Raw genomic sequence first — 24,882 nt, 5'->3', positions numbered from 1 at the left:
TGTTCATAATATGCATGTGTCCCCCTGTTAATATACATCGCCATGGACTGCATTATGCATTACGTGTTTAATTTGCGTGTGTTTAGACAGATGGACAGATATCAATAGATATCAATAGTGAACGTGACCCATAGAAAGTAGCCTTGAATATATCGCCATCTAGTGGTCGCACGTGTGTATTGCACATCTGTGCCGGATCCGCTGCTCAGAGGATTCAGCCAATGAGCGGGGGGCTTGCTTACGACGCCAAAGTTTTGAAATTGAAGCGGGCAAATGCGGAAGTGATCTAGACGCGCATGTAAACAACGCTGCAGCCGTTCCTTTTGTTTTGGTTTGGACATTATACAGACGGAAATCACTCATTTAAGTTCATTACCGAACTGGCTTTTTTTAAAAGCGCTTGACTGAGTTAAATTTGTAAAGATTTTTTTGTTAGATATTTATAGTGGTTAGTCAACCCTGATGCACCGTTGGTTTACTAACACAATCTAATGGATACTCGTGACTGTAGATCATTGCTGTACAGTTAATATTGACTTACAATAATGACGCCCGTATAAAATTAAGTGTCCAGGTCTAAAGGATTACTTATACACAGTTACTGGAGACCAATGGATCCTGGATCGCCGCTGAGTTAAGTCCCATTCGACTTTTCGTTTTTTTGATTGACCTATTTTAGCAGCCGACAGACAGCCATGTCTTTATTTTCAATACCAGCGAGGAAGCACACCACGTATTATGACCACCTCATGTCATCAGCCTCCTCAAAAACCCCGGCCAGGGAACGCCTGATCAAGGAACAGAAGACCACACACCTCAGCACGGAATCTGTCAACTCAACGTGTGACGAGAGCAGATCTGTGTACAAGAGCATCAACAGGACCTATGTGATCTCATCGCTGTCAAAGACCCCTGCCACCCCCAGCCGGGGCAGACTCACCCTGCAGAGACGGAAAACAAACAACAACAATAACAACACCGAAAACAACGCCGAGCAAACAACCGCGATGAGCGACCCGGCGGAGAAGACCCAGACGCCCGCCCCGGAGAAGAGGTTGACCCTCCAGCGCAGGACAAGGACGGTAGCCATCGACAGATCCGTCAGCTCCGACTCCAGCAGGGCCGCCGACGGGCAGCGCCTCGTCGCCTCCGGTGATCCACGACCCACAAAGGTCCTGTCCGAGTCCAACAGCAAGGTGCCCGGGATGATGGGTGTCCTCCGCTCTGCAAGTCTGAGGGACACCGTCTCCAAGTTAAAGGCCAAAGAACACAGTGCACCGGCAGCTACACCGGTTAGGATCGCAGATGCACCCGGGAAAACGCCTCATAAGACGCCAGCGTCCACAGCGAGGCCCATGGGGGAGCTGGGGAAAGCGGAGGACCATGCGAAGGGGTTTTCAACGCCGACTAAGAAGACGCCGTTTGAGAGGATCGCTTCAAAAAAAGACGTGTTCGAGAAGCTGTCCGTGAAAGAGCCAATCCCAAGAGCGGTGTCTGTTAAAAGCGCTAGTTTGGAGAGGCCCAGGATGAGAAGACCGCAAGCGGAGGAGACGAAGCCTGTTCCAACACCCAGAGGACTCAAGACTTCCTCAAGTGTGTTCAAATCAAACGCCAGCCTACCCCCAGCACAGGCGAGGAAGACCTCTAGCGAGGAAGCGTCTTTGGAGGTTCCTCCAGCGACACGTGTCTCTGCTGAACCCCTGGTCCGCCCCAGTGAGGTGCTGAAGCAGCAAGACTCCCTGAAGATGGAGAACAGTGCGGTGACGGTTGCAGTACGTATGCGACCTTTCAATGCCAGGTTTGTACACACATTATTTTACGTTACGCATTACATTACATCATCCAAAAACATTGGAATTGACAGCTACGCCGACGAGAGAACCAACATATGTTTATGTTGCATTTGAATGATATATTGCGTTGTTGATTCATCTTAGAAACGCTGTCATAAAAAAGATTGTGTTGTTTTTAGAGAGAAAACCGAGAAGGCACTACAGGTGATCTTCATGAAGGACCAGGAGACTGTCGTCCAGCATCCGGTCTCAAAGCACAGCCACTCCTTCACCTACGACTTCTCCTTCTGCTCCGTGGACGAGGAGGAGCCCAGCTTCGCCAGCCAGCAGACGGTGTACCAGACCCTGGCCAGACCCCTCCTGGAGCGGGCCTTCGAGGGCTTCAACACCTGCCTGTTCGCCTATGGCCAAACCGGCTCTGGAAAGTCGTACACGTGAGTGCTTTGGTTGCAAATAGATACAAAGTGTGAAGCAAACAAGAGAAACAATGAAAATATATTGATTTTACTTTACTGGACAGGATGAAATATGCATCATTAAAGCATTAAAGTACCCAAATCTTCCAAGTTGCTTGTCCTCCTAGGGCATGGTCATGATGAACAAACACAAACTAAAACTAAAACTTTAAAGAGCAGTCAAAAAAGTTTGTTTATGTAGTTCACCAGGAATATTTTTTTGCTGTGGACATGTGTTCTGTTGACATTCACCCTGCACAACTTTTAACATTCAGCACGTATTCAAACCGTTTTTCCATTTCAAATGTCCCCATAGAATGATGGGCTTTGGAGAGGAAGCCGGGGTGATCCCACGCTTCTGCCAGGAGCTCTTCTCCAGACTGGCCTCTGTTCAAAAGGACAAGGTGAGCAGTCTCTCTCTCTCTTTCTCTTCTCTCATACGACAGACTCCCTACTGGACCTCTGGCCAAGGGTCAGTGATGTTCAAAAGATTAACTATTATTAGTCTTGTAGGAGAATGAGTGGGTTGACTTGTAACCGGAAGGTTGCTAGTTTGATTCCCGGCTCCTCCTAGCGGAGTGTCGAGGTGTCTCTGAGCAAGACACCTCACCCTAACTGCTCCCAAAGAGCTGACTGTCACCCTGCGTGGTTTACTCCGCCATTGGTGTGTGAATGTGTGTATGAACCATTGTTAGTCGCTTTGGATAAAAGCGTCCGCTAAATGCACTAAAATGTAAACGTAAATCATGTCTTCACAGTAACAGTCCACATTGAATCCAATTCGTTTTTTCTGGAAATGTCTACACATACCCTGTCCACCATTCAGCATTTCATACAAGACAAGTAGACTAATTGTTTTGGTTTTTCAATGCATGGCTACACATGTTATTAAGTTAAGCTTCTCTGACTCCATGTGTTCATCCCAGGCTCTTGTCTGTGTATCTCAATGTGTTTCCAGGTGTCCTGCCACCTGGAGATGAGCTACTTTGAGGTGTACAACGAGAAAATCCATGACCTGCTGGTGGTGAGAGACAACCAAAACCACAGGATGCCTGTAAGTACAACAAACAATTCAATGCAGCACTCCAATAGAATGATATTAGTGGCTACAAGTCCTACAAAGATGCCGTTCCCTAAAGTCACTGCTGTGTTGGATGTTTTCCAGCTGAGGGTTCGAGAACACCCGGTCCACGGGCCCTACGTCGCTGAGCTCTCTACGTAAGGACAAATGCTCTTTTTATTCTTTAACTTGATTTAATTGGATTTATTAAAAGTATATACAGAACTATAGTAAACTGATCAATCATCATTTCTCTCCTCCAGGCATGTGGTGAGCTCCTTCAGCGACATTCAGGTAAGACTTCCTCCCAACTTTCTTTCGTTGATCTTTCTGTATTTCTTCCTTCCTTATGTTATTTCTCTCTCCATTCCTGTGTGTGTGTGTGTGTGTGTGTGTGTGTGTGTGTGTGTGTGTGTGTGTGTGTGTGTGTGTGTGTGTGTGTGTGTGTGTGTGTGTGTGTGTGTGTGTGTGTGTGTGTGTGTGTGTGTTAAGGGAATGAGGATGCTTTTGCAACACATTATTTATACTTTTCATTGGCCTATTCATGACTTATTTAGCGAATTTAGCTTTACAGTATGATAATTTTTAATTTTATAGATGAGATATGTTTATGAGATTAATTTATTTATCAGTGACCGCCGTCTCCATTCCTAACTGCTGTAAGACCTATAATCACCTTAAGGTAAAGTGTGTGTGTGTGTGTGTGTGTGTGTGTGTGTGTGTGTGTGTGTGTGTGTGTGTGTGTGTGTGTGTGTGTGTGTGTGTGTGTGTGTGTGTGTGTGTGTGTGTGTGTGTGTGTGTGTTCCAGGTATGGCTGGAGCTGGGGAACAAGCAGAGGGCCACAGCCGCCACTGGCATGAATGACAAGAGCTCCAGGTCCCACTCCGTCTTCACCCTGGTCATGACCCAGACCAAGGTGTGTGTGTGTGTGTGTGTGTGTGTGTGTGTGTGTGTGTGTGTGTGTGTGTGTGTGTGTGTGTGTGTGTGTGTGTGTGTGTGTGTGTGTGTGTGTGTGTGTGTGTGTGTGTGTGTGTTATAGTACTTAGCTCTTTCTTCTGACAAATGTACTTATTGTAAGTCGCTTGGGGTAAAAGTGTGTGTGTGTGTGTGTGTTCTTGTGTAGAGGATTCCATACTGGCGTATAATGTGAATCCGTTGTTGTAATTGTTAAGGGGGGCAGGGCATGGGATGGAAAAGTGCATCAAAATAGTATGATAAATAGGTGGGTGCTTTTGTGATGATCATTCTCTATTTGAATTAGGCCTGGGCAATAAAACAATAAATTACTGTATCGTGATAGAATTTTGATCAATATCAATATAAAACATGTTCAATATATATCGATAAGAGACTGGACCATCGAATCTAGCAGCTGGGTTTGTTACACAAACACGGTTCCATACCGTACTTATTTACAATATTTCAGTGTTTTTCATTGTTGTATCGACATTGGAGTATTTATCAATGAAGAACAGTGGAAGGTCATGTTAACTGATAAACAGAAATGCAAGTATTTAAATCCAGCATGGTAATTCCTAGTCTTTTTAGGTCATTAAAATGATCAATAGTTATTGATATCGATCAATATGATCAGGTTATATCGTGATTTGTCTTTCATCCATATCGCCCAGGCCTAATTTGAATTGCCATTTACATTCAGCACACGCTTTTATCCAAAGTGATTTACAACGGTTCATACACACATTCACACACCGACAGCGGAGTGAACCATGCAAGGTGACAGCCTGCTTTCGCCAACCTTCCGGTTACAAGTCAACCTGCTCGCACTTCCTGAGCTTAGCCCACCCATTGAAGTTATATATTTGTCATGATGGAAAAAGACTGTAAAAAGATAGGCACACTCTAATAGTTACGAGACGTTACAGAGATGCGTCTTCATTTGTCTGTCATTTGTTTCCTTACCATCATGACTTTCCACTCTTATTTGTTGGCATGCAGACAGAGTTTGTGGAGGAGGAGGAGCACGACCACCGCATCACCAGCAGGATCAACCTGGTGGATCTGGCGGGCAGTGAGAGGTGTAACTCGGCCCAGACCAGTGGAGACCGGCTCAGGGTAAGCTTCTCCACTATCACAGGTCTAGGGTTCAAGGAGTTTAGATTACCTATTAGATCATGTTTTCCCAAAAGTTAAATTACCGAAATTGGGTATTATTCATGTTGCCTTTCATATGTTTTAGTATTAGATTATTTTACAAAATAAAAATGAATTCAAATTATTGAATTCCTTTCATTAAATTAATTCAGTTTGTAAGCTAGGTCTGCCTTTCCACGAAAATATGTACTAGTTAACGTGTACAAAAATTGTTAAATGCGGTCGATATGCAGTCTCAATAAAGTATTTAGAAGAAATTACCATATCAACGATAGACCGACAATGACTCTAAGCTCCTATGACTGTGTTTCCCCAGGAGGGAGCGAGCATCAACATGTCCCTGCTCACCCTGGGCAAGGTGATCTCTGCCCTGGCTGACCAGGTGGTCAACAGGAAGAGGGTCTTCATCCCTTACAGAGAGTCGGTCCTCACCTGGTGAGAGAAACTCTTATGTCGCGTCTTCAGCTTTTTTGATTTGATTAGATTTATTTCTGGACCAAGATGCTTAAACAGTAATCCAAAGGATGACATGCAAAAATAAAATACTTACTTCCAGCATGGTCCTGAAAGCTCACCTTTCAATAAGAGTCGGTCTCTTCAACAACGGTGGAGATGTTTAAAAGAGTTGTTTGATGCTTAAGTCCCTTGCCGTGGTTTGTCATGGGAAATTGATTTACAATATGACAACATTTGGAGCCAATCAGAAGTGAGGAATGCAGTGGCCCAGTGCTTCACCATCGGGTGGTTTCTGTGGTGTAATCCTCCTCATCTGTGTTTTATTACAATCATCAAAACAATTTAAATCAAACAAACAACCCTTTAAAATATCTCTATAATAATCAATTGAATACACATTTTGTATTCGCAAGTGCCAACATAAATCAACCAATTGTTTTTATTGAACTACATTTTTTAATTCAACTCAAATTTATATAAATAATTGTCTGAACCTCGAATCTTCGCGATTCCCGCCAACTTGCTCACGGTGATCTTTGACCCGGCAGGCTGTTGAAGGAGAGTCTGGGCGGCAACTCGAAGACGGCCATGATTGCCACGGTGAGCCCGGCGGCTAGCAACGTGGACGAGAGCCTGAGCACGCTGCGCTACGCCCAGCAGGCACGCACCATCATCAACCTGGCCAAGGTCAACGAGGACACCAACGCCAAGCTCATCCGAGGTCAGAGGTCACAGGATGATGATATGAAATAATGCTGAATTTTTTTTTTTTTTGAAGATAAAGGGCCTGTATTTTAGGTGAAGGTGTGAAGCCATTTCAATTCCCCACCCAGATGCATGATGGGTAAATCAAACTCCAGCACTGTCCGTTGGGTACCGTCCACCAGAGAAGTGACCCAGGGGGAGTGGGTCTATCCATCATCCATCTGGGTGGACAAATAATATCCTCTACTGACTTAGTGAATTCTCGCACCTGGGTCCAGAGAGGCAGCTGTAACTGTAGGGTTCCTTAGCAGAAACGAGATTAAAGTACTGCGTTCAAATCCTCGATTTCTGCAGACTACCTGTCTTACGCTCTCTTTTTCTTTGTCTTTGTCTTTCTCTCTTTCTGTCTTTGTGTGCACCACTCTTGTTAGCTGATCTCATAGCTGCTAACTAGACCTTTAACGTCACCCTTTTTATGCACTGTGTACGCGTTCTGAAGCTAAACTTCCCGGCTCTTCACTCCACTTCACCCTGTAAAGTTTTCGCACTTTTGCAGCCCTCTGTAGTTTGTGTTCAGCACTTCAACTGAACTCACCTCATCACCGGGTCACATGCATTAAAAAGTCCAATTACTTCACCGCCAGTGGGTGATATTGACTTTATTGCATGTCTGTCCATCTCTGTCCTGTTTATTGCATGTCTCCTCTCCGCTCTTTGTCTTTGTCTGCTTGTATATAATTCTCCCTCTTCACTCTGTCCCTGTCAGTCTCTCTCGCTCTCTCTCTCTCCCCTCTTGCTGTCTCTCTCTCATAACCCGCTGTCGGCCTATCTATCCATCATTGGCTTATTCACCTCCCACTTCAATTAAAGCCTGGCCCTAACCTTGCCTCTGGCCCATATTTATGCACTGTCGGCTGCACAAGACAGCTAACTGTCATGCAAGTATTATTTTTCATAGTCAGATTATACTGTCATGTCTCCTAGGGAACACTAGGGGGAGCTCTTGATGTAGCGTTCTATCACCGAAGTTCCATAAAACTCATTAAACTAAAATTCAATAAATTTGCCCCATTTCACTTGTCGATTTATGTTTTCAGTTGGTCTTGCTACTTTCACATTATGTTAAGGGATTGAGGATGCTTTTGTAACACATTATTTATACTTCTCTTCATCGGACTATTCATGACTTATGTAGCAAATCTTTACAGCACGATGCTTTTAATTTTATAGATGAGATCGCCTTTAAACTATTTAGCATGATATGTTTATGAGATTTTACTCTTCTCATGGGATTGCACTCTAATATTTATCAGTGACAGCCGTCTTCATTCCTGATTGCTTTAAGACCTAGAATCACCTTAAGTTAGTGTGTGTGTGTGTGTGTGTGTGTGTGTGTGTGGTCTCGTGTCTGCGTGCCTGTCTGTCCGTGTCTCCGTCCGCAGAGCTGAAGGCGGAGGTGGAGAAGCTGCGTGCTGCCCAGACCAGCACCCAGGGGGTGCTGCCAGAGAGGGTGCGGCTCTTCCAGCAGGAGATCGCCGGTCTGAGGAGCAAGCTCACCCAGCAGGAGAGGGAGATGCTGGAGGCCCAGCGGTCAGCGTTCACTCATTACTTTACCGTTACTCATTTACGGTCGTTCATAAAACCATCACGCACTGCAGGGATTAGGAACCACAAGGAAGGCTGTGTACACATTTCAATAAAACGACTGTGCACTGTACATTTAATGTCTGTTGCGAGGTTTAAACTGTGTTTACACAGGAGAGACACTGTGTTCTGAAACAACTTCCTAGTCTGTTCCCCAGGTCCTGTGAGTGAGTGCAGGCAGGTTTATTCAGCCATTTGCTTTCATAAGCTAACATGACCTACTTTGTCTTTTTGGCATAAAAAGATGTTGGCATAAAGAGGAGCACAATATTCTTACATACATCATAGCACCGGAATAATACTTACTTTATTACTGCTAATAATAGTTAATATGCGAGAGACTGGTGTTGGTGATCCGTTACCGAACATGTTACTGTCCCCCTGATTCCTGCAGGGCCTGGCGAGAGAAGCTGGAGCAGGCAGAGATCCGGAAGCGAGAGGAGACCAAAGAGCTGCAGGTGAGTCTGCCATCAGGGCGCTGACCCAGAGAAACGCCTCACTCTGTGGCGGGCCCTCCAATCTGTTGTCCTAACGTCATTTTAATAGTATAACACGGGGGCAGGATAGTCTAGTGGTGAGGGTGTTTGATCACTTCCTGCCAAAAGGCTATGGGTTCAGACTAGTGACTCTGGTGTCCACGGTCAAAACTCTAGTCTGAACTGTATGCGCCATCATTGGCATCATGGCATCTACAGTATTTATGTTGACTTTCACAAAATGAAATGTATTTGAATTCAGTGTTACCGCTGATAAATGACTCCATAGTGAACCTCATCATCATACACTGAATACAAATGAGAAATTCAGCTGCGGGGAAAAAATAAATGGCGTCCCCTCACCTTTTTCTCTCCTGCGCGTGTGTGCGGTGTCAGAGGGCCGGCTTGACCTTCAAGGTGGACAACCGCCTGCCCAACCTGGTGAACCTGAACGAGGACCCCCAGCTGTCGGAGATGCTGCTCTACATGATCCGGGAGGGCCGGACCCTGGTGGGAAAGCTCAAGTCTGAGTCCCCCCACGACATCCAGCTGTCAGGGGCTCTCATCGGAGACCGGCACTGGTGAGTCGGACCCTGCGGTGGAAGAGCGCTCGCTTGTGTTTTTTTTTTTTTTCTTGGTTGTGTTTGTTTCTATCATATTTAATGCCTGTAATCCGGTCCTTTTCTCCTCTTTCATGTTCATGTTTTTACCTCTGCCATGGAAGTACATGATATTTTTACTTTTACAGTTTTAAATAGAAAATGTTTTTCTTCTACCTTCTTCTAACTCTTTATTTTTCAAACTCTTCCAGTGTGATATCGAATGTCGAAGGAACTGTGAGCGTCACGCCGATGGAGAGCGCCAAGACGTTTGTCAACGGGAACCTGATCTGCACGTCCACCGTCCTCAACCACGTATGTACAGAGGGCAGTAGGAAACACATTTACTGGAGACTATAGTAGAATAAGGTAAAAAATTTCCCATTGAGAGCTGACTACCAAATGTATTCATGTAGGTGAGCAACCTCTAATTAGAAAATAATAAATACAAAGTAAAAATTACCAAAAGTTAATATGTAAAAAATATTATAATTAAGCAATAGATCACGACAGGCTGTGGTATACGGTCATTATACCACGCGCAGCGGAGGTACGGCGACCCCCTTAACTGTGGTATAATGAACGTATACCACTGACTGAAGTGATCTATTGCTTTTATAAAACGGTTATGTAAGTATGGCGAAATGAAAGTCATAGACATCCTCAATTTTTAAAAATCGGAAAAGCATTTTTTTTAACGAATACAAAAAAGTAGTCCCTCCTGGCTGCCGGCAAAGTGTACGCCGGTTGCTATGCAACACACTGTAGCGTCCTTCAGAGAGAAGGCTAGCTCGGTAGCTCGGTTCGCCGGCAATTTAGCCTTCTATCGAGTTCACTCACCGTGTGCCTATTGCTTTACAACATTTCCACCCTCTCCAGCAATCAACATGTTTTTAGGCTTCAGTGAACTATGCTATTGCTTTTATATATAAATAAACAACAGTTCAAGTTAGGCGCAGAGTGATACTGAACTCTGGAAACTGAACGGGCGTCATAGCTGTGTGTATACGCTCAATATACAACCGTTGGGAACCAATCAGATCGCTTGATTTAAGCCACCTGTTTTATAATCCCTTTTATTATGGTTCCAAAACATTCATAACTGAGTTTGACTATTTTGTATGTCTTCTCCTTCACCACGTTTGTCTGCCTGTCCTTGTGGTTACCAGGGCGACCGTGTGATTCTGGGCGGGGACCACTACTTCCGCTTCAACCACCCTGCAGAGGTGCAGTCTGGGAAACGGGTGTCGTGCTGGACGGGCTCCGGGGACGGACAGAAGGACTTTGAGTTTGCCAAGAACGAGCTGCTTTCTGCCCAGAGAGCCCAGTGAGTCCACGGTCAACACACGGCACACACTAATCCTCTGGACGTTTTCAGTGATCAAACTGTGTTTTGGCTCTTCATATTTTCGTATTTGGCTTCATCATCGTTTTATCTAACTGTATATGTTCTGTATTCATTGATAACTGCCCTCCGTCAACCTACTGTTTTCTGTGCTATCCAAGTTTCTTATTATAATCTGCCAATCTTAGTACTCTGAATTCCCTGAAAACCCAAACGGCAGCCTTGTTTTGATCGCCTGTCACCGCGTGTGTCCTTCAGGCTGGAGGCGGAAATAGAGGAGGCCCACCTGAAGGCCAAGGAGGAGATGATGCAGGGCATCCAGATGGCCAAGGAGGTGGCCCAGAAGGAGCTGTCTGACCAGCGGGCCCGCTACGAGGACCGCATCCACACCCTGGAGGGCGAACTGGTACGCCTCGCTTCAGAATGATCAAATCGCCTGAGAATTATTTTAAAGGTCCCATGACATGCCACCAGGTGTGGTGTGATTAGCTGTTTGATAGATTTTTACAAAACGGCTTGCAACGGCTAATCACACCACACCTGGTGGCATGTCATGTCTTTAATATTTTTTATTTTTTTTATTGGTTTAACTCATAACATGCAGCCTACTTCAAAACGCCATTTCAGAATTTCCATGACGTGTTCATGTTGACTTTTCCAAAATAAATTGTATCTGCAATGACATCACAATTCGAATCAAAATTACTCCAAAGATAAGAAAATGAAAGAGAAATAGCACTAATAATTCAAAACATTAAATTACAAATATTGAATAAATCAAATATTGCGCATTATCTTTGGCGGCTATTTCGTAACCTAACATAACATTCCAACTGCCCCCTCCCCCTCCCATCCCAGGAGGAGGAGAGCCAGCGGAAGCAGAACCAGGAACAGGACCACAGGCGTGTGGCCAATCAGATGGCAGAGCTGCGGCAGGCCAAGCAGGATCTTGAGCAGGAGGTGGACACGCAGAAGAAGCGGCTCCGCCTCCACATCGAGGCCCAGGTCAGAGCAGCTGTTATACTGGAGTGTCCAGCTGTTATACTGGAGTGTCCAGCTGTTATACTGGAGTGTCCAGCTGTTATACTGTGTTATTATAGAGTGTCCAGGAGGGTCTATTTCAGGACAAAGTGAATGCTTTGATCCAAAGCCTCTTAACATTTTATCAAATACAGGTCGTTTTATGCGTTTTGGTCTTGCGGTGGTGTTGGCAAACCTAGCTGATTTCAGTTGGGAGGCAAAACACCCCAGCCACCACGCGAAGCTCACTGTGCTGAAAAAACGATTTGGTCTCCAAAATGTGTCGTCTAGAATGATGCCGTTTTAAGCCATGATTGGCTGTGATCCACATCGGCATCATCTCTTTCCCTGTGGAAAGTATAGAGGGAGTGATGTGTACCATATAGTTAACCACAACATTTTTTAGGAATTGAACCAAAAAGCACACGACATTGGAATTTCTCTGTGAAAATGAATAGGCAGAAGAGAAGAGACCGCATGAGAACGTTCTCAAGTGGTCGTTTTCTTCAATGTTTGGGTAAATAAAAAACATGGTGACGGTTTTGTTTATGTGTATGTCAACCATTCCTATTATAGAGCCAATTTACACAATTTGATTTCGAAATAAGAAATTGACAATCAGGTGTTCAAACCAGCTATGAAGTCAAATACAGTTGTGGATTTTTGAAATTTTGAAGGAAAGAAATTTCAGTGCAATTGGTCTAATTTATGAAGCTATAGACCTCCTTTCACAGAATACGCTAAATAAAATGACCTCCTGTTCAGTTGCTAAGGCGGCCTGATTGATGAGAGAAACCTTGAAAGTGAAACCAAGGTCAGCTCAGCCAATACGTTGATGACCAATCCCAGGTGCAAAAGCCCTACCCACCGTAGGGCTGCCCCCGTAACTGGTGTTACCTGACCCAACAACCCCAAGGTTGATGGGCTCTAATGGCTGTATCAGCCCCTTACCAGCTCAGACTCATCGGACATGGATGATGATTGGATCTCTGATGCGTATGTTTTGTGTCTGGACCCCAGGCACTGGAAGAGCACAGCGTGCGCCAGGCCAAGATTGTGGACGCGCTGGAGGCAGAGAAGGAGAAGCTGAGCAGAGATCTGGAGGAGATGCAGAAGAGGAGGGCTCTGAGGGAGAACCGCACCCCTAAGACCGGTACGCTTGGGGGGAGGAGTGGGCCTGGATGTGGAAAACTGGCAACATTTGTTGGAGGTCTCATTGGTGTGTGTGTGTGTCCATGTGTGTGTCTGTGTCCATGTCCATGGTGTGTGTCCATGTGTGTGTGTGTGTGTGTGTGTATGTGTGTGCCTGTGGGTCCGTGTCCATGTGTGTGTCTGTGTCCATGTCCGGGGTGTGTGTGTCCATGTGTCCATGTCCGTGGTGATGTCACATGTGGTAAGATAAGATGTACTTTGTATATCCCAAGTGGGAATTAAGCAGAAAGTAATGGACAGTCATATCAGTTATTCCCCATAAAGTCGCTTTGGGTGTTTATTGACCCTAATCGTCTCCACTGTGGTGACATGCTGGCTTCATTCACCGGCGTCAGGGATTGTAACGTCTTTGTGTCTTTGTGTCCTAGCTGCGCCACAGTGGGACGCCATGAAGCTCTCCCTGATGATCGAGGAGGCCAACAAAATCAGCACCAAGCTGAAGAAAAACACGCGCTTCAGCAGGTAGTGTAGAGCCCACACACACACACGAGAGATTTTAGTAGTAGTAAATTTACCAAATGCTTTTCTCTTAAGATACTTGCATTGAATTCAGATACATTTCTCAATGGAGCCGAGGTTTCATAGGTTTTTCAATATATTATTTTTTGGGGTATTTAGAGGACAGTATTATCCAAAGCTTGCAACCATTCACACACCAACGGCAGAGTCAACCATGCTAGGCGACAGCGAGTAGTTAGGGTTAGGTGTCTTGCTCAGGGACACCTCGATAATAGGCCAAGAGGAGGCAGAGATCAAACTAGCACCCCACTCTACCTCCTGAGCTATGCCTACGATTAGGCTCGAGACATTGTGATTCAAACCCAGAGCACCAATGGAAAAAAAACCCTGACCCTTAGACTATCAGTCAGTAGACTATCACCGACCAGTATGAGATTTATTACGGTTCAGCATTGACTTTTAAACGCTTTTTTTTTGCTGTCAGGCACGAGAGCTCAGAGATGGAGAACGCAAGGGAAGGGGATGGCATGCAAGTGCGCGTCCAGAACACCAAGCTGGGCATCTCCACCTTCTGGAGCCTGGAGAGGTTCCAGAACAACATGGCCTCCATGAGGGAGCTGGAGCAGGTAGAGGGCACAATGGTTACAATGCATTTATGCTCTTGATTTCTCTTCAACATGTTAAATTACTCTAAATGTGTGCTTTGGCAACCATTCTCACTGTATCATTGGCAGAATATGGGATTTCTAAACTATTATAAAGGTAGCATTGGTGATTAGACTGAAGTAATGTCAATCAGAAATGTGCAGTGCGGAAATGATCAGAAAACCTGTCTGCAAATAGGTGACTTTTAAACGGTTTATTTGGACTGTTATTCTTCCCCTCCCCCGTGCTGCCTGTCATACCTCTCAACCCAGCGCTCCCACATTCCTCCAACCTGTCTTGTTTCCCCCATTCAGCATGTAAAGAAACTGACATATAATCTAATACCCGGGCCATGGAACATGCCCATACTCTCATAAACAGGCCCAAATGGCTTGTTTATGTGGTTGACGGCGGGGAGAGCTATGCCTCGTCTCCGGCGTATTTCTCATTAAGTGGAGAACGCTCGGGTCGGCGTAGTCAGCGATATTTTACCCTCTGTAGGGGGAAGCCGCCTCCAAGGATGATGAAGTTTTTTACGATCCCGATGATGAGTGGGAGCAGGATCTGTCTGCCTCCTCCTCCACCTCCACCACCTCCTCCTCGGCCTCCTTCTCGCGACGCAGGTAATTATCGCCTCACCTCCACCCGCCATCCATCCCTCCGTCCCGCCGTCCTTCCGCCCCGCCCCGGAGCATCTACATTTAGATTACCTTTTATAAACGCTTTAACTCTTGTTCTTATCCAGAGTGACTTTCAAGATTGCCTGTGAGAAGTGGTCTCTGTAGTGCCTTGCTCCAGGGAGCTTTGACGCGGCTTTTTTAGACAAAGAGAACGATCGAGATCGCGTCGTCCTGCACTGGCAACCATTATCCCTGCCTCCGCACCAGATTCAACCGCATCTGGGTGATTTTTAACCCAACCAAAAAAAGAAGTGATTTTACCTCCTGGCGTTTAAATCACGCGTTGATGGTAACTGCTTGGACAACCTGTTGTCAGACGCCATGAAAGCACTCTTGGTTTACGGCCCCTAAGCCGATGCCGGTGAAGCTCAGTGTTAACTGGCTCCTGGCGCCCTGTGCTCCGGTATGAACAATCTGTCAAGCAAAACGATGGAAATATGGAAAGTTCCGCGCGCTTCTTGAATGGAACGTGGAAGGGCGGCCTTTGTTGAAGCGCGTCTTGCGGGCGACTTTATTTTCTCAGAGCTGTCCTCTGTTTATGTTTCCACTGCCAGTGTGATTTTCATCCTGTCAGATGTGCAGATGTTTAACACATCCTTAGCTTCTCTCTTTCCTCCCCCCCCCCCCCCCCCTCCCTCTGACAAGCTGAGAAGAAGTGTCTATTTGAAGATCATTTCTCCCTGGGCTGTTTGAACCTTTTCTTATGGTTTTTAAAGGCAGGGGAACTGAAAGAGAAGGGGGGCCAGCCAAAGTTCCAGTATTTCTTACTGTACTGTACAATTTCTTCGACAATCGTGGTTCCAAACATCAGGCAGCACCCACAATGTTTTCCTCTCACATTGTTATTTTTCTTGTCAGGCATGTTTATGAGCTCCTAATGGTGCCAGTGCTAGGACCAGCCAAGTGCAACATGGCAGCAAGCTCGCTGTACCTCCTTCACCTCCCTTCTTCTCTCCGCTTCCAATAAACCGCCGCTGGCTACCGCTCTATACTAGACGGTGTTTACCCGACGCCGTCAAGTTAACTTGCTACGGTCTATTTGCTTACTAATTAGACCTCCCTGTGGAAAAATATTGGGTGTATCGGGCCATAGTTCCTACACCACTGGGGTCACCAATGGTATTTCTGCCACATATTCTATGCTCCCATTTACATTTCATAATTCCTCGTTTTCCGAAGCAAATTAAAGGTGAAGTTGAACTATGAAAACATGCGGCCGACTACGAGACGAGTTTTTCGAAATGACAACAATTGGATAGTCTGTATGTGGAATAGCTATAGGGATCTCCAGGGCTAGAGGATTTTTTTAATTTGAATTATTTTAATATTTATTTCTTATTATTTTGCTTAGTGAAGTGAAGTCCAGTGGGAGACATTTCACCTTTACCCCACCTGACCCCTGGTTCTGACCCCTGGTTCTGACCCCTGGTTCTGACCTCTGGTTCTGTCTCCTGGTTCTTCCTCTGGTTCTGTCCCCTGGTTCTTCCTCTGGTTCTGTCCCCTGGTTCTGACCTCTGGTTCTTATCCCTGGTTCTGCCCCCTGGTTCTGACCCCTGGCTCGCTCCTCTGTACCAGGAGTCGCAGCCTGTTGAAGAGCAGGAGGATCTCGGGGCGACTGTACGAGATCCGGGTCCACCCCATCCAGAGCCTCCTTGGTGTATCCTCTACGTCCAACGGTAAACCCTTCCATCTGACTGATCTCAATGTCCCATCAATATAAATGTACACTATTTGACAGACGGTTTTATCCAAACATCTTATAAAAGTGAAGCCCTAGCCCATCCACTACTCAAAAACATTTAGTTCTGAATTTATATTAAGCGTTACCTCATTAGGCGATGAATGTGGAAGATGAGGGTGAAACATTTATAAGTCTTAACCAGACCGACGCCAATGGGACTTGTAATATCATAATTGAGAAAATACCATTTTGAGACCAATGGATGCATTATAAGAAGATTACTTTATATAGTCGGGGGGGAAATTGTTTACCTAAATGTTGAGACTGCTGCTGAGCAACCATTTTATGAGAAGACCAGTGGAGCATCACATTTACACTGCCAGGGTTAGGGGTTCCAGTCCCACCAAATAGCCCATGTCCCAACATGTTCTTCTCGCCGTCCATCCCAGGGCTGATGGGCGTGGCCCAACCCCCGTCCACCCGTCCGAGCTCGTCAAGCTCCGCCCTCCCCGGCATCTGCAAGGAGCTGATTGGCCAGAGCCTATCCTCGCTGAGGGGCTGCGCGGGGCCGGAGGAGAGCATGGCTGACCGGCTGATCCACGACCTGCAGCTGGTCTACACAGTGGTCCGCACCGTCTCGGACCTTTACGACGGCCTGGACGACGACAGCCAGGAGAACGGTGGGGGTTTAGGAACACACGTTTAGGATTATTAAAGGACCACCAGGTGTGAGTGTGAAAAATCTGAAAAAATCGGCCTCTTCTGACATCACGAGTGGCCGTGTCCACCTAGATGTGTGACGGATAGATGAGCAACGTTTGCTACAGTCCACTGGGTAGGCCGGTAGACTGATCTATCCAGCACACATCTAGGCGGACACGCCCACTTGTGATGTCAGAAGAGTCAGGCTTGTAATGGCTAATTACACTCACACCTGGTGGTATAATATGTCACCTTTTAACTGATTTGAAAATGTAGTAAAACAAGATGGGATTTTTCGAGATGTATGTTTTTGCAGGAGGATACAGCATGTACATGGATTACGATTATGCCAACCAATGTATCCTCCTTATATCAGTGGCAGTTGTTTGTTGTCTCTTCCTAGTTTCTATCTGCCTTTCACTGTCTTTTACCTTATATCATATGTCATATTTTGGTCCCCGTTCAACAATCAAAGAGCGAGTCTCTTTCACTCCCTCTCTCCTTTAGCGTTTCTCCCTCCCCCTTTCCCCCAGTGTTGGTCCATCTATCTCTTCGGGATCCTCTTGTCTCCTCTCTCACCCTCTCTCTCCCTCTCTCTCCCCTGCTGCAGTGTTCGCCTGTCACCCGGAGGCCCAGAGTCAGCTGGTGATCGCTACGTCAGCGGTGGAGCGGGCAGTCTTCATCACCCGCCACTGGCTGGCCAGCACGCGGCCCGCCGCCCGGGCCCTGTACTCCACCGCCGAGGAGCTCCGGTGTCAGGTCAAGAGGATGGGGGGCTTCCTCCAGCTGCTCATCCAGGTGGGGACCTCAGATCCAAATAGGACCAAAACACAGTCCTATCTCTTCATTCAGGGTAGAATTGATTTGGAGGAGGAAGCTCTGGTGGCTCTGCATAACCACTCACTTTCTTCTGACAAATGTACTCATTGTAAGTCGCTTTTGATAAAAATGACTGCTAAATGCACTAAATGTAAATGAAGACACTTTCTATTGCAGGTCAGATTTGTGTTAAGTTCGAAGACGAGACGAATTCCCTTCGAGAAAGGAGTAAATGTATAGGCCTATAGCTTATTTTCCTTATGTTTATTCATATATGTAATTAATGTACATACTCCACGGCCCTAAGTGCACTGCAGTATGTGAGAGCCCTGGAGGGCCCTCAATGTGTGCAAGCCAACGCGATACTACAAACTGGCTAAAGGTCTTGTTTTTATGCTAGGGAGAGCGTACTCGGACGTCACTTCCTTCCTTTTCTGTGCAAAATTGTCCCATTTCTAATGTAATATATCAGCAAAAGGTTGTTCTACGCAATGGAGAGAGTAAGTTCAAGTTCAATTAAACATTTTTCATATATTGACATTCTTAATCGGCCAGTTAGGAAAGTAACTCCAGAACATAAGGCCTCTTTAATTCCGAAAACATTTTGTATGGTTTCATACATATGACACATTGGCTCCTCAACAACACAATAGATAAGCTAGCTGTTTGCATGTGCCCATTGACAGGTGATTGCTGTTGACTTAACAACACAGAAGAGTTCACACCTAAATATGAACACGGTTTAAGTTAATCCAGTTCTCTGGTGTTGACACAAACGTAACTTTCCTCGAATGATAACGTGTTTCGAGCTCAGTTTAAGGCGATACAGTCGGTGGAATAACAAATCAATATGTTCCCCAGGTGGAAAAGGTAAGGAAAGATATACTGTAGATGGTATATATGATGATTTCAATGTCTTAATAAATCATTATTATTTTACATTTATGTCATGTCCTAATTATCTGTCAAAATATTGGAAGTCATAGATGCACTTTTTTTTGTGTTGCACTCCTCACAAAATAATCGCTGCATGGTGCAATATGTGGATTAAAAAAAAGAAGTGATTATCAATTTTCTTTGCGTTTGACGCGTGGATGGCTCATCAAAATGCAGGGCATTGATTGATGGGTCTTTGCTGTGAGCTGTTTGAGCCGTGTGTATGGAAATGGAAAAGCAGGGGGAATTCTCAACCTTGAGTCGTGTGAACACAACATGAATATATGGAAGTGTGAATCAGAAATTCCCTCCAGGCCCCACCGTCTAAACACGGCCCGATGTTTTTCTTCGTTCCTCACTCTCTCCCTCTCTCTCTCTTCGCTTCTGGACCCGTCCCGTCCCCAGTTCCACTTACTTACCAGCCCCCTATAATCAATGGGAACCACTTTGTTGCTTTCCCCATATCGATCTGTTTTAATTTAATCTGCTTTGATTTCAACCAGGTTTTTTTGTGTTTGTGTTCACCATGTGAAAAATATTTAACAAAAAAGTGAATTCCGTTATTCAATTATTTATTCATTATTTATATCTCCTCCCCCTCCAGGGCTGTGAGTCTGAGATCTCGTCGATGGTGACGGAGGCCCACAGGAAGAGCTCTCAGTGTCTGGACGTGGCGGTGAGAAGTGTGGGTCACCTGGCGGCGTTGACGGGCGTGCCACTCAGTGCCCCCGAGCCCGTCGCCCGGGCCATCGGCAAGGTAGCAAACACATACACTCACACACACACAAACACACACAGACACAAACACACACACAGACACGTACTCACAGAGACAGTAACAGACACAGACATGGACACACAGAGACATGGACACACACACACATGGACATAGACACACACGCACAGACATGGACACAGACACCATGGACGTACGCACAGACATGGATACGAACACCACGGACATGGATACGCACACCACGGACATGGACCCACACACATTGACATTGACATGCACATGGACACAGACACACACACCACGGACATGGACACACGGACACACGGACACACGGACACATACACAGCCGGCATGGTGTTTGTGGTGCTCCGGGGGCTGGAGAGGCTACTAATCATGCCCTCTGATCAACGATGCTGGGGAATGGAGAGGGGGTTTATCTATCGGTCTTAGCACTAGAGGCTGCTTGATAATTTGCCAGGACCAATGCTCGTTCTTTGCTTGATATTATAAATCACGCATGTGTTAATCCCGCAGAGGTTGTGTTTTTTTTTTTTTTCTGACTCTTAAGGCAAACAGGCATTTTAAGTATGTGAATAGGTGAACTCAACTTTTGCTCACATTGCACAAAATAAGAATAGTTAATGCTGCTGGTAGTTTTATAGACCACTCATTTTGTACTTTGAATTGCAAGAATTACCAATTTGTTTTCAGTTGCACATAATGTCTCCTTATTTGTCTGGTCTTATTTATCTTGCTGAATATTGCAGAGGAAAACATCTTAATCTATAAACAAAATACCTTCTGTTGTTAATTTGTACGGGCCTGATTGTAAGACCATGGCATAGGGAGACCTATGCCATGTGTATCAAACTTGGAGTAAATTACAACACAATTTCCCTGAAGGGGATTATTAAAATAACATAACATTTTGTATTTTTCCTAACAGTTCTAACTGTTCAGCAAACTGCCATGGAAATGTGGTTAATAATCCCCAAATGACTTCTGCATTACATTACAGTCTTCCACCTCCATGTGTCTGTTGGAGGGGACCAATAAGGGTGTAGGGTCCTTGTTGGAGGCGGGGCTTCACATTACCAAGGAAATGCTGAGGGATGCACAGCTGGCCTATCCAAGGACCCCGGTAAGAAATCACATCAACAAGCAATTAATAAGAAATTGATTTGATTATTTTTAATTATTCTTTCCTTCACTTTGTTACGAGGCTATTGGATAGAACATGGAATACAATAATGTTAGGGGGATGTTAAACACTTATGTATGTCATTTGGATATTTTAAGTTTATTTTTAAGTATTATATTATATTGTATTATATTAAGGAAATAGTGAGATGGCTATTTAAATGCTGTATTCTACGTACACTACTTATAAATCATCCTCCTAGACGTTACAGGTTTTTTAAGAAGGATTTTAAAGGTACTAAAGCCACGTTTGTCAGCCAGCCTTAACTGTTTCTTTTTTCGCAGGCCCTGCAGAGTCTAAAATCCAAGGCAGTAGACCTGGCCTGTTCCCTGCAGACCTACATCCACTGCCACATGACGGTAAGAGACAGCCCATCTGAAACGAGTGGTTAGCATCTCGCTAACCTCAAAATGAACACTTGATGTCAGACAGCCCTGTCACTGTATAGAGAATACTTCATGTTCTGAGGTGTCAACATTTTAGGTCTAAAGTAATGTCCGTCTAGGTGCTTGGATAAAGAAATTATGCTAGTTCCTTTTAACTAAAATTAACAGTGATTTTGATTCGTAAAGAAATGTGTGATTCATGTCATTAAAGGGCACGTCAGGCAGAGCAGGTTGCTCAAGGGTTAGGGTTAGTCCATGATACAGGTAGACTTCAACCTTTCGGCTGGGCCAAAACAACCTAACCACTAGACTATCCTTCCCCAAACCCAAACCCTGCCACATTGGGTTGCTATGGATAATAACATTGGATGCCCCCAAAGCCTCCTCGGCCACAACCACACAGCTAATGAATGTTTCATTTTCTAAACAGCTTTGACAACAAAAACACACAACACTTAATCATTTTTTGTTCTACCCCCGCGTTAAACTCCTCCAGACTCCTTAGAGTTTTGATACGTACGCTCTCTGGTATATTTTGTGGTCGAAAACAAAAATGATTATAAGACAGGTTTCAGTCAACCACATTCTTGAAAAAAAATACAGTCTAGCAACCAAGGTCTGAAACGAGTGTCATCTTGCGTTGAGGCTCGGGGGTAGCGGCGGCTGAAATGTTTATAGTGGCGAGCCAATTTGTATATTGGGAACGGGAAGACGGCACCCAGTGAGGAACATACTTGAGCTCCAAATTTGCTGTAATGGAGCTGAAGTCTTGGCTGGCGTTTAAAAGGACCGAGAAGTTTGTACTTGGCAGCTCCCGGGAGCGGGGTTTCCCCCTCCAGTGACCTGAAAACCCGGTTCCAGTTGCTGAGCAGATGCTCCTTAAAAGAATAAAAAAGGCGAGAAAAAGGGTCTTCACGTGTCACAGATTAAAAGGCTGCTGCCGTAACCGCCGCCTGTTAAAGATGTCGCTCAACTGCCTTTTTATTGCTTCTATAAAAAACCCAAGAGCACCATGGGAGCTTATCTGCCCTCCGTCCGTCCCTGGGCGATCGTTATGGAAACAAATGGAGTTGAATGGAATCGCATCACTCACCACTAACGCCGCTTGTTAGCGCTTATCTTTGCCACACAAATTGGCAGCTTTTTTTTCCAGTTCGGTTCGGTTCTATTCTGTTGTGTATTAGGAGGAAAGAAGGGGGGATTTCACTGTTCACAATGCCTTGCATTGTTCAACGAAGGCAGTGTTTATAGTGAATTATTGCAGAGTTTAACAACTGTTGGGCAAAGGGGTCTAGGGAGGCCTCTCAGTAGCCAACAGCAGAAGAAGAAAAAAATGTCTTTCTTCCAAGTGAATTCATACACTATGAATGAGTGGTGAAAAAAAGGCTTCATGTTTATATCATTCCTTTTTTTTTTCTTTTTGAAATGAAATAAACGCTTTGGTGTTTCAGTGTTATTGAAGAGAACGATTATCTGTGAAACTGTCAGGGCTGGCAGTATAATATGGTCTGACCGCAGCTCAATCTTTGTAATGACATAGCAATGATATCCACACCCATATCTAGGACTCTGAGATTAATTTGCCAAGTCATCTGAGATCCACATTATGCTCTGCCGTTCTGCATGCGAATGGAAGCTATTTGGTGTCTATGATAGGAAAGCTGTGCTCATCAACAAACATTCAGGTTTTTTTCGACTGACACCAGCTACCACGCAGCACATATGGATTTACATACACCTAACACCTCAATGCAATGCCTTAAAGTTGAAGAAGGGTGCTGGAAGGCCTTCTGAAAATAAAAAGGCACGAGGATGAAGCATAATTTCAACGGCAATCTCATTCCCTGCTGTTCCAGAGGGGCCACACCACCTAGTAAAGAGTGGATGGAACTGTGTATAAGAGTGCAGATGTTTTTCAGATAGTTAAGTGTCTGTGTCTGTGTCTGTGCAGGAGAAGGAGTCCGGCCCTGACAGAGTTGATGATGAGGAGGAGGTCCAGGTGTCTCAGCTCCAGAAGCTGAGGGCCGTGGCAGCCATGCTGTTCCAGCTCAACAGGTCCATCGGAGGGCTCCACACTTGCCTGGCTGACGCCCTGCGAGGTAAAACCATCTGAGACGGGCTCAAAGCATTGGCACATCACAACACATATTACAATAGAACCATGTTTATTTAAAGGTATCTAGATGATAGTATTATGGGAAGTGTAGATGTGCTGTATATAGCTATGTATTAATATTTTATGGTATTATGGAAGTGTAAATGCGCTCTATTACAGCTTTATGTCACATTTTATAGTATTATGAAAGTGTAGATGAGCTTTATAATGGCTGTATGATGGGATTATATATTGTTATGGGAAATGAAGATGTGCTTTATATAGCTATGTGGAAACATTTAATAGTATTATGAAAGTGTAGATGTGCTTTATTGTAGCGATGAGGGAAATCTTTCTGTCACAGAAAAGAACATGAGACCGCATTCATTTTAAGACACGATATGCTTGATAAAATAATGAAAATTACTTAAATGCAAGGCTTTTTTATAAACTGAGCAGTTAAGTGAAGTTCCTTGGCTATTCGACTCCCAGTTTAAGGGTACTGGGTTCAATCCCAAATGTCCACAGCCTTCCCTGTAGGGCATCCTTGAGCAAGACACCAAACCTCTCACTACTCCTGGTTGACCTGTCTGAATTGACGCTTTGGATGAACGACTCAACTGTAAATCATGCCCCCCCCCCCCTTCCAGGTAAATGGCGTGAGTCTGACCTGACCACCAGCAGCGCGGCCATCAGCTCCTCTGCCCGGGCCGTGGGCGACCTCGTCCGCGGTCACTCTGAGGCAGTGGCCTCCGTCGACCCCCACCTGCCCTGCCCGCCGAGGATCACGACCACACGGGAAGAGCTCCACGCGGCCATACACTCCCTGACCTCCACCGCCACCTCCACCTCCACCCAGCAGGGGGCAGAGTGCAGGCAGTCCGCTGGCTCCAACACCACCGGCTCCTACAACACCAGCAATGACGACTCGGATGTGTCCAAAGATGGTTCCTTAAGAAACAAGGCAACTGCTAAAGTGCTGTACTCCCTTGCCTCGGATGTCTCGTCCAATCGCAGTCCTCACTGGGTGTGATTGACAGGTGTTCTATAGCTCTTGACTCCGCCCCTCTTAGGGTTGTGTATGTGTTTGGTGTCGTTTTTCCACAGCTTGTTTTCACTTGTTTCACATTATTTTCTGCTTTTGTTGAAAATGTCTCGGCTTTGAGTCTCTTATTAGTAGTACTTAGGTTTTGGGTCGTCTCCATTGAATACCAATTTTTGGGCAAATTCACCGAAACTATAGGTACCGTTGGAACAGGAAAAGAGGGCCCCAGAGGGCTCTACCAGATCATGCCTCTATGCTGATGCTCTATGCTCTATATTTCCTTCTTAGGTCTATCCAAATTGGTACTATTAAGGCTCCAACATAGGCCTACACTGTCATTGTATACAGTCTATATAAAGAAAGATTAATTGGCAGTGTTCATGGCAGATTTATTAATTGTGTGAAGGTAAATATCTTATTCATGAAAAAATATTGGTGGATTGGCAACTATTGTATTCAGCATCCTGTATCTTTGTATATCACAGTTTGCACTCAGGATTGCTTGGATTCTTGTTTTTCTAAAACTTGCACAAAAAATATATTTTCTTCCTCTGTATACTTTGATATCAACTTTCTATGTATTTTTCAGCAGTTAAATGAATGATATGGGACACACT

General features: G+C 45.1%; 1 protein-coding gene across 1 annotated transcript; it reads left to right on the top strand.

Moving 5' to 3' along the window:
• The first annotated feature begins 297 nt into the window (after nucleotides 1-297).
• kif14 (kinesin family member 14) lies at nucleotides 298-24,882 on the top strand. The gene is made up of 29 exons (XM_084473391.1): nucleotides 298-1,798; nucleotides 1,973-2,227; nucleotides 2,565-2,652; nucleotides 3,207-3,302; nucleotides 3,414-3,466; nucleotides 3,572-3,602; nucleotides 4,117-4,224; nucleotides 5,268-5,384; nucleotides 5,740-5,858; nucleotides 6,428-6,600; nucleotides 8,027-8,174; nucleotides 8,623-8,686; nucleotides 9,101-9,285; nucleotides 9,516-9,618; nucleotides 10,473-10,630; nucleotides 10,907-11,054; nucleotides 11,507-11,653; nucleotides 12,689-12,821; nucleotides 13,249-13,342; nucleotides 13,824-13,965; nucleotides 14,486-14,607; nucleotides 16,240-16,340; nucleotides 16,795-17,025; nucleotides 17,658-17,845; nucleotides 19,407-19,559; nucleotides 20,557-20,679; nucleotides 21,024-21,098; nucleotides 23,077-23,224; nucleotides 23,871-24,882. The coding sequence occupies exons 1-29, from the start codon at nucleotides 696-698 to the stop codon at nucleotides 24,251-24,253; spliced, it is 4,989 nt and encodes a 1,662-aa protein (XP_084329517.1). The 5' UTR covers nucleotides 298-695; the 3' UTR covers nucleotides 24,254-24,882.

The sequence above is a fragment of the Micromesistius poutassou genome (genome assembly GCF_964030765.1).
Source record: "Micromesistius poutassou genome assembly, chromosome: 9".
In the NCBI taxonomy this organism is placed as follows: domain Eukaryota; kingdom Metazoa; phylum Chordata; class Actinopteri; order Gadiformes; family Gadidae; genus Micromesistius; species Micromesistius poutassou.
Note: the sequence above shows the minus strand (reverse complement) of the source record. Positions and strands in the feature narration are given on the sequence as shown.